The following is a 10924-nucleotide window of genomic DNA, read 5'->3' as shown; positions in this document are numbered from 1 at the left end:
CATTTGTTGTTGCATGTTTGCATGGTTTATATGATAATAAACACCATGCATAATTGTTTACCATATTAATTAAATTAATTGAAGTTAAAGGCAAACAAGAAGGCAAACAAGGAAACAGGTACTTTTACTGTTTACCATAACAATGTGTGTGTGTGTGTGTCGGTGTGCTTCGTCTACCTTTTATTCCTTTGTATGTTATCTTCCTCCTTTTATCTGTGTGTGAGTGGGTGTGTATATAAGCACATGTGCGTGCGTGATCTCCCTCTAAATCAGTGTGTGTACATGCTTGTTCTACCGCTATATTTCTCTTCGTGTTTCTTTGCCTGTGCTTATGCATGCTTCTTCTACCTCTCTAACTGGAGGTGTATGTTCTATTCCACTGTTGTCCTTAGTGTGTCTGTTATACCTATTTCTATTCGTTCATCTTTTTTTCTCCCTCTATCTTCCTCAGTCTCGTGTTGCCATTCACAGTCTATCATATATGTTATAACTTGATACCTGATTGTATAAATATTATGTATAAAACCAATAAAATGATATAACGTTGTACTATTTGCAATTGTATTTCATCACTTGGTCATTTGCATAAGATTTAAGGTTCATGATTGCTTCTTGGTTGTCACCAAAAAGAGCAATATTAGGGAAACATTTAGCCTCCCTACTTGGAGTTAAGGTGTACACCATTTCACCACATTAAAAACGTATACATGTAAGTACGGACCCATGAACAGCATCATTTTAAACAAAAATGATAAGGCCCTTTTAAGGGGTATGAAGTGATGGTAATACTACAGTTGCTGATGGACAGACGGACAAAATGTTAATAGAATAATGCCATACATTTATTGACACCACACTCAATTACCACATTGTAAGAACAAATGTCCTCGGTAAACCTCTTAACTATCGAGTCAAAGATGAGCCTATCTAGACCTGCCTACTGCTTGTCGCCTTATTGAAAGCATAATAGAGACATTCTAGTCTTTGTATATGTAATGACCTCAGTCTTCTGGCTCTCTCCTGAGAAGAAATTAATGCGGACGATCTAGGCTCGAACTGAACTAATAATAACATCCGTCTACTGTGTCCCCCTAATAGGCATAGGTACATTAAAGGGAAATACTAGACGTGAGCTGATCAAAAAGTGACATCCACCTGCAGGTTGAAGCCATAGGAGACATACTTTTATAATGACATACCAGACCTCAGCTGAACATATTGTGACATCCGCCAATTGGTTGTCGCCTTGCACAATACATTAAAGAGACATTCCAGGCTTAAACTGTAAATATAATGTCGCAAAGGAAGACTCTAATACGGAAGCTATAGTCTTTAACTAATTTCACAATGACCTCCGCCTACTGGTTTTTTGTCCTAATAGGCTCATAATATGGACATACGAGACTTCAGCTAAACAATGACCTCCGCCTTCTGGTTGTCTTCCTAACAGGCTCATTATATGGGCATACGAGACCTCAGCTGAACAATGACCTCCGCCTTCTGGTTGTCTTTCTAATAGGCTCATTATATAGATATACGAGACCTCAGCTGAACACTGACCTCCGCCTACTGGTTGTTGTCCTAATGGGCTCATAAAATGGACATACGAGACCTCAGCTGAACAATGACCTCCCCTTACTGGTCTTCCTAATAGGCTCATAATATGGACATTAGAGCCCTCAGCTGAACAATGACCTCCGCCTACTGGTTGTCATCCCAATAGGCTCATTATATGGACATACGAGACCTCAGCTGAACAATGACCGCCTACTGGTTGTCGTCCTAATAGGCACATAATATGGACATACGAGACCTCAGCTGAACAATGACCTCCGCCTTCTGGTTGTCGCCCTAATAGGCACATAATAAGGACATTCGAGACCTCAGCTGAACAATGACCGCCTACTGGTTGTCTTTCTTATAGGTATAGAGGACAATGACCTCCGCCTTCTGGTTGTCGTCCTAATAGGCACATAATATGGACATACGAGACCTCAGCTGAACAATGACCGCCTGCTGGTTGTCTTCCTAATAGGCTCATAATATGGACATACGAGACCTCAGCTGAACAATGTCATCCGCCTACTGGTTGTCGTCTTAATAGGCTCATAATATGGACATACGAGACCTCAGCTGAACAATGACCTCCGCTTACTGGTTGTCTTCCTAATATGCTCATAATATGGACATACGAGACCTCAGCTGAACAATGTCATCCGCCTACTGGTTGTCGTCTTAATAGGCTCATAATATGGACATACGAGACCTCAGCTGAACAGTGACCTCCGCCTACTGGTTGTCGTCCTAATAGGCTCATAATAAGGACATGCGAGACCTCAGCTGAACATTGACCTCCGTCTACTGGTTGCCACCCCAATGTACACATAATAATGACATACTATCCCTCGGCCGAACAAAAAGTGATCTTCGCCTTCTGGTTGTCGCCTTATACAATATATTAAATGGATATTATAGTCTAAAACTGTATATCTAACGGCCTCCGTTTACTAGTTATCGCCTTAAACAATACATAATATGGACATTCTAGACTTCAACTGTATATTTAATGACCTCCGTAAAACGGTTGTCGCCAAAATAGGCACATGCTAGACATCGGCTGAACATATAGTTACTGTCTACTGGCTGTCGCCTTCTACAATACATTAAAGGGGCATTCTAGTCTTGAACTGTATATTTATTGTCCTCCGTCTACTGGTCGTCAAATTGGAAGATCCTTATACGAACTTTCTTGTCTTGAGCTGAACACATAATAACCTCTGACTACTGGTTGTCGCCATAAAAGACACAGGGACATACTAGAATTCAGCTGAACATAATGTTACCTCCGTTTACTGGTTGTTGCCTTGAAAGACCCTAATACGGACGTTATATAGTCTTGAACTGAACACATAATGACATCCGACTTCTGGTTATCGCCTTGGTGGACCCTTATACGGACGTTCTAGTCTTGAACGGAACTCATAATGACCTCCGTTTACTGGTTATCGCCTTAGATATATAAATAGTGACCTCCGCCTACTGGTTGTTGCCTTATAAAATACATCATACGGACGTTATAGTCTTGAACTGAACACACACATAATGTACTCAGTCTACTGGTTGTCTTCATTTTACGGACCTACATTTTAGGGATATTATAGTCTTGAATTGTATATTAAATGACCTCCGCCTACTGGTTGTCACCTAAGGAGACACAAACATGGGGAACAAAGCCTGAGCTGAACATATAGTGACCTCCGCCTACTGATTGTCGCTTTAAGAGACTTTTTGAGGGACATTTAAGGCCTGCGCTGAACATAATTATAGTGACCTCAGTCTAATGGTTATCGACTTAAGAGAAAACACTTGGACATATTAGGCCTGAGCTGAATAAAAAAAAACTCGACCTGCTGATTGTTACCTTAGGAGACACTATAGGTTTGAGCTGAGCCTATATTGACCTTCTTCTACCGGTTGTTGTAACTTGTAATGGTTGTCCTTCTATACGACACTATAGGGGATACGATGACGAATATTGTTTTTCTACAGTATTGACAAAAAATCACGGTGACATTTTGTTATTTTACCTAGAATGCATTTTTTAAATAAAGATGTTACGGGTTGCGAAATACAACGTAAATGGACTTTCTACGTTTAGCTATACGTCTATATGGTTATATTCTAATAAGGCCTGTATGTACGCACAAGGGGCCGTATCTAAATTGGTACAGTACCTAAATATGGAACACCCATTATAAAAGTGTTTTCCGATCGAGATCAGTTTATTTACAATTTCAATCAATAAAGAACATGATTAATAACACTTTCTAACATCAGGCCAAGAACAGTAACTATGGCAAAAGTTGAGTAGACATTTGCTACGTAGTTTTATAGTTGAGAATAACCTAACCACAATACAGTACGGCATCGCTTTTTCACAATAAAATTTTAATATTCATAGCTCCGCCCAAACCATTCGGAGCTCCTCGGCCATTTTATCGAAAACAACGTTGTTTTCGATAAAATGGCCGAGGAGTTCCGAATGCGCCCAAACTACATACATTCGGAGCTCCTCGGCCATTTTTTTCAAAAACAACCTCGGATGTATATGGACGGTTTACGTACTTAAAAAGTGGTACGTTTAAGTCCGCTGCAAATAGATCGCGTAGTAATCTTATTTAGTAGTTAAAATTTATGACTTAACTCTTGGGAATCGTAATTATGTTTACAATAATACACTTCACTGGCGATCAATTTAAACTGAGAGCAATGAATACAACTCTTAAACACTACATTTAATTGACCTTACGACAGCGGCTTCTAAGCCACGCCCCCTGATATCAAGGGAGCGAACTCTGTCTATGTCCGTCAAACAAACGAGGAAGTAATGGCGTCTCGTGTCGTTTCGCTTTCCGATATTCCTGACAAATTATCATAAATGTGAAATTACAATGCGAAAAAAATAGAAGTCAAAGGAATTTGTAACTGGCTGCTACATCGGAAGGCTCGTTATATCTTTAGAAAATGACGATATCTAACATTTACGGGGTGAAATCTATCCAAGTCAGAGAAAATCGATTAGCCGCCATGTTGTCAATATTGACATCGATACAAAGGAAAAGCATGTGTGTGACGCATACTGTAAATGCAAACAAGGGTAAGTTTAACTTTTAATAACACCGGTCCTTCTTACAGTATTGTTGAAACACAGATTAAATCATCGCACAATATGAGTAAATCATAAATGGCCCGAATGGGGAACCCGGAAGTGACATTAAATAACAGTTACATGCCAGCTATACAGTATAACCTTGTATTCTATAGTATGAGCAGAAATGGTTTATTGGGGTTATGCATAAAACATTTCAGTTCTAAGCGATTGAACACTCTCCCTTATGAATAATAATGTAATAGTTGACAAGTGACAATCGTGGGTGATACCAATCTGTAACTTTTGCATTGCTCAAACATTCACATGCTTTGATTTTTGTTCTTACAGAAATTGTGGAACATGTTCACACACTCTGGCTGTAAAAGTAGACCTGGGAGGAAAAGTGCCCCCGGTGTGGAACTCACAACCACCAGAACCGCCCGGCACTCTAACAAACTAAGCTGACCGGGCAGCTGGTTCTAACCCACACACACTACCCTCCCCCCAATTACCGGTTACGGCTGGTGGAGGGTCTCCTGCTATTTACCGTTGACACCATTAAAGTATTCTGATTGATGGAGATAAGGAAGTCCCCTTATTATTGTATTCAACAAGCCTACCGCCACAGGGGACCTAGCATAAGACCGGAAACCGCCCCCCCACATGATATTTGCCAGTCCAGGCAATTTCAACCGCAAGAGAAAACCAGTGATGACAAGTTTTACAAATAATCGGTAGGACCTATTTTAAAGCTTTTTATAACATTTAGTTTTACTTTGCTGTACAAAAGTAATGGACTATTTGTTCAGAGAAAAACAACAACCACAAAACATTAGCTATTATCTTGTCAATATTTCATTATGATATACATGTAGAAAGCAAACATCAAAGGCAGTAGCATTTACAGCTAGTATTAAAATATTTAACAATACATGTAACTGATTTATTTTAATATTGGCATCTTTTATTTATTTCAGGAAAGTGTGGTCTTTTGAAGAGAGTTCTTGAAGTTGTTCAGCATGTTGTTTTGATGGATTCTTGGAAGGATGTACCTCTATGATGTTAGCTTCAGTTCTGGAGTATAACACCAGTTGTTGCATATTTAATATCAGATTTATTAAATACATTGTTGTTTTGCAAACATTACTTAAACTTTGATATTTCTTTGGTGTTTATGTATGATATTGTAGGTGAATATCTCTTTATTGCAATGGCAAATATATTTTAAAATATATAGCATTAGCAGAAGTTATTTTTCACTGTTAAAGCTGCACTTTCACAGATTGATCACTTTGACAACTTACACAGGATTCGATTGCATTTATCATACTTTGGCTCGGAGAAGTTTGCTTTGTGATTTATATATTAGGTCTTAATTTAAAGAATGCCAAAATAAGCCGATTCTGAGACAAAAAGTGTCAAACTAGAATTCTGTGAGAGTGCAACTTTAAGAATACTGTTAATCGAGTGTGCATGTGATCCGGACTCTGAACATTGGATGAACTATCATTAAATATTGTAGATTAACGTAAATGGCCCAAAATATAAGAATAACAATGAAAATATGTACATGTTTGACTTGTTCTTTATTCATAATAAGTCTAAGTCTTTACAGCACATGTTTGGCAGAATCAAGTTCTAATGAACATAATAATTGATTTAAATTTACAGAAAATAATACCTTAACGATTCAGACCGATCTGTTCTCGTTTTGTTTTGGTGGCTCAAATATTTATCTGAGTTTTGGAGGAGGCCTAGCTGGTGTGAGCTGGTCAAATACAGTAGCTGCTTGAGGGTCAGGGTTTTCTTGATTGGATTTCCCGTCGACAAAGTGCTGATATGAAAATAAGAAATCTATGAAATGTGTCGGAATGACAGCTACAAAAGCCATTGTTTACATAGGAACCATACGAGTAGATGAGATTCGGAAGCATGCGATGGTTCGGACAAAAATTTAGTTGTACGATATTTCCTGATTTACTTTGAAAGCAAAGCAGTTTATAAAAACTACATAACGGTATTAACAAAAATACCTCTATCTTGAATGAAATCAATCGTGTCCATGTTGAACCAGATATTAAATGGCCATTAATGCCGATTTGACAACACAAGCCAAAGCATAAATGTACGATGTTTATAGTTTAAAAATAGTAACACTTATTTAGGTCATGCACGGACAATTTCAGTATTAAATAAATTTTGAGTGGATTGAAATAAGTAGTTTTGTTCAAAAAATACTTTTGTACAGACGTATAGATGTTTCGCCTTTGAACGATGTTTCAAAATTTCCAAGTTCAGCTGTTGATGAGGTCTTCCACAGAGTCTGATACAGCACTTGCATTTTTCTAAATAACTCGCTGGTTTCGAATACGGAACAAATTGGAAGTCATCTTTAGTCGGTCTGGCTACCTTGTATCCGAATTACAAGTGCCATGACAACACCTTTTTACCATAATACTTAAAAAGGCGAGGAATTGCCAGCGCATGTATATGACGGACTCTGGTCAGTTTGACAGACAAAATGGCGGATAGCAACACGGCTTATCAGCCCTACATTCTGATTGGCTGATAGGACCTGTCAATCAAATCCTGTCGTAAGGTCAATTAATGCTTTTTGTAACGATCTAGCATTCATCTTTGAAACATTATTACAGTATGTTTATCCTCCATTCACAAACACGTGGACATGATATTGATAAGCAAAGTACATGCGTATATTTGATAAACGAACAAAAACATGCAAACAGGTAGCAGGGTGAAACAATATGAACAATATCATTCCTAATGCTCAGAACGTATACTTGATCAAAGATAATGACATTCAAGACATGAGTTTTTAAACTATCATGAATTGCGTAAAGGGCTATACACTTTTGCAAAAAAAAAAAACCCTTGCAATAGTATTTGGATATATTTACTTCTTATTTATCAATGTAAAGCTATCATTCAGTTACGGCAGGTGTTCAATGTAACTGAGCACAATTTAAGAGTGTAAACGAATTTCGTCACTGCTTTTAGCTACAGCTCCTAAACCCTGACAATAAGTGAACCGAGATAATGGCTCCTTTTCAAAGAATCATTTGAAATGGATGAATTCTGAAACAAAGAATGATTGTTGAGCTTATTTTTTTACGAAGTATTAAGTCAATACACAATATTATAGAACATTTATAAATAATATCACTGACTTATAAATAATTGTTTAACCTATACTGGTAATAGGTTCGTGATAGTGCTATCATACATATATATGTACCCATTTCATATGGCAAGAAAAAAACATACCGTGAGTAATGGAAACGAAATAATAAAAAGAAGCCACTTTTGCATAGGATAAAAGATACACATCGAAATGTTTTTTTCTTTAAATTGGAGTGATCAAATTAAGTTTGTCACTAAGTCAACATAGTTTAATGTACCTACTGACAATATAAGATGGTGTTCTCTAACCTATTCGATTAACTGAAAGACACAAATTGAGCCCACCAGGAAATGAAAATTAGTAAGTTATTCTTTTTTAAAAGTATTTAATATTTTCGAGCATCTAGGACCAGAAGGCTTCAGAAAAGGATAAATAATTCGCAAATCTGACGCAGTTGTATATAAGATCACTGTTTTAGATTGCACACAACGTCACAAGTGAAAACACCGATGTAATACTCGAAATCAGGTAACATCTTGCAATGTTATTTTCTTGAATAATCTACAATATTAAATTAATGAGCAATAATATCATGACATGTATATATCCCAACTTTATTTCTCCCCAGCAGATGTTATATGGTGGAAGTCTCCAACTGGTGATTCCTCCAACTTCTGTGATCACCAACTTCTGTGAACTCCAATTGGTGGCTTTTATCTATAGAAATTGACTGTGGAATTCTCCAATTGGAATTTTCCCCAATTGGAGAGCCGTTTTTACAAAATCATAATTTTTGATTATTTATTAGATTTTAATTATGTTTATGAATCTAGTACTACAGACATACATAGAAATGTAATTTTCTGTTCCAAATTGTAATATTTGATTTTTTTCAAATTGCTGATTTTTTCCCCCGTTTCGGCTCATATGGAAAATTCTCCAATTGGAGTTTGCCAAAACCCTGCGGGGGACCTAAAATCCAATTGGTGGCCAACGGGAGAAATCAATTTTGGAATTAAAATTTTCATATTTCTTTTTTTTTTATTTTACTTAAAATATTTTTAATTTAATGGACAAACTTTCTATGTGTCGCTTTTGAAGTTGATATCTAAGATAATAAAAAAACTAAGTTTGCAAGTTAACCGGATTTGCAAACTTATACCGGATGCTGTTCGTGCAGGTTGTTTACGAAAAAATAGCTGAGGAGTTCCGAATTGTTTTTAAAATGTCAACACGAAATAAAAATACGCCGCCCTAATACCCCACACTGGTTATCAAAAACTCTCTAGCATATGTTCCTAAACTGCTTTTGCTTTTGCCTCCCTTAAGGGTTTTACTTATTTATCTGTCCAATCAGATCAATGAATTGGGATTATGTAGTAAACACATGATTTTACAGACGCCAAAATTTGATTTTAAGACAAAAATTAAATTCACATTCAAACGTTCTACGGACGTACCTATGCATACTTTAGTTTATCCGGGCATACCTACGCACACTCCAGAACGCCCGAGTGTACCTATGCACACTCCAGAACGCCCAGGAGTACCTATGCACACTCTAGAACGCCCCTTGCGTCCCTATGAATACTCGAGAATGCCCGGGCGTCTATATCCATTCTCCAGAGAGCCCGGGCGTACACATGCATACTCAAGAACGCCCATGCGTATCAGTGCATACAACAGAGTTTCTATGCAAATTTCAAAACGTCCGATAGTACGCATGCATACTTCAGAGTGCCCGGGCGTACCTAGGCATACCCCAGAGTGCCCAGGCGTATCTATGCATTTTCGAGAGTATCCGAGCGTACCTATGCATATTCCAGAGTACCCGAGTGTACCTATGCATATTCCAGAGTACCCGAGTGTACCTATGCATACTCAAGAGTGCCCGGGCGTACCTATGCATACTCTAGAGTACCCGGGCGTACCTATGCTTATCTAGAACGGCTGGGCTTACCTATGCATACTTCAGAGTGCCAGGGCGTAACTATGCATAATCGAGAGTACCCGGACGTACCTATGCATATTCCAGAGTAGCCGGGCGTACCTATGCATATTCCAGTGTGCACGGGTGTACCCTTGCATACTACAAAGTACCCGGGCGTACCTATGCATACTCTAGAGTACCCGGGAGTACTGTAGAATACTCCACAGGACGCCCGGACGTATCTTTGCAGAACGCATGTGAATACCCTAGGCATACCCGAGAACGCCCGGGCTTGCATATCCATACTTCGGAGAGCACGGGCGTACCCATGTTTATTCCAGAACGCCCAGGTGTACATATGCATACCACAGAGTGCCCGGGTTTACCAATGCATACTCCAGAGCGCCCGTGTATACCCATGCATATACCAGAACGCCCGGACGTACCTATGCATACTCCCGAGAGCCCGGGCGTACCTAGGCATACTCAAGAGTGCAAGGATATACCTTTGCATAATCCAGAGTGCCCGGATGTACCTTTGCATACCCAAGTACGCCCGGGCGTACCTTTGCATTCTCCAGTACGCCCTGAATTAAATATGCATTCTCCAGAGTGCCCGGGCGTACTTTTGCATACATCAGTTCGCCCTCACCCCCCCCCCCCCCGAGATACCTTTGCATACTCCACAGTGCCTCGGCGTACCTATGCCTACTCCAGAGTGCCCGGGCATACCTTTGCATACTTCAAAGTACCCGGGCGTACCTATGAAAACTCCCCACTACCCGAGCGTACATATGCATACACCAGAACGTCCGAGCGTACCTATGCATACTTTAGAGTGTTCGGGCGTACCATGGCATACGCCAGATTGCCCGTACGTACCTATTATATATATATATATATTCTCGTGCGTTCTGGAGTATTCAAAGGCACGCCCGGTCACTCTGTAATATGTATATGTACATCTGGCTCGGTGGAGTATGCATAGGTACGCCCGTACGTACTGGAGTATGCAAAAGGTACGCCCGGGTACTCTTGAGTATGTTTAGATACACCCTGTCGTTTTGGAGTATGCATAGGTACGCCCGTGCATTATGGGGTATGCAAAGGCACGTCCGTGCACTCTGGATTATGAATAGGTATGCCCGGGCATTCTGTAGTATGCATAGGTACGCTCGCTAGTACTGGCGCATGCAAAGGT

At 39.3% G+C, this 10924-nt stretch overlaps 1 protein-coding gene and 1 long non-coding RNA gene across 2 annotated transcripts; one reads left to right on the top strand and one right to left on the bottom strand.

Annotated features, from left to right (window-relative positions):
• The first annotated feature begins 4279 nt into the window (after nucleotides 1-4279).
• LOC128246907 (uncharacterized) lies at nucleotides 4280-6220 on the top strand. Its single transcript, XR_008263392.1, has 3 exons — nucleotides 4280-4657; nucleotides 5000-5385; nucleotides 5629-6220. It is a non-coding gene; the product is annotated as an uncharacterized LOC128246907 (long non-coding RNA).
• Nucleotides 5479-7011, bottom strand: LOC128246904 (uncharacterized). The gene is made up of 3 exons (XM_052965441.1): nucleotides 6898-7011; nucleotides 6333-6485; nucleotides 5479-5725 (listed from the first exon to the last, which is right to left on the bottom strand). The coding sequence occupies exons 1-3, from the start codon at nucleotides 6990-6992 to the stop codon at nucleotides 5620-5622; spliced, it is 354 nt and encodes a 117-aa protein (XP_052821401.1). The 5' UTR covers nucleotides 6993-7011; the 3' UTR covers nucleotides 5479-5619.
• Nucleotides 7012-10924: the final 3913 nt, after the last annotated feature.

This window comes from Mya arenaria, chromosome 9 (genome assembly GCF_026914265.1).
Source record: "Mya arenaria isolate MELC-2E11 chromosome 9, ASM2691426v1".
Taxonomy (NCBI): domain Eukaryota; kingdom Metazoa; phylum Mollusca; class Bivalvia; order Myida; family Myidae; genus Mya; species Mya arenaria.
The sequence above is the reverse complement of the archived record's forward strand: the minus strand, read 5'-3'. Positions and strand labels throughout refer to the sequence as shown.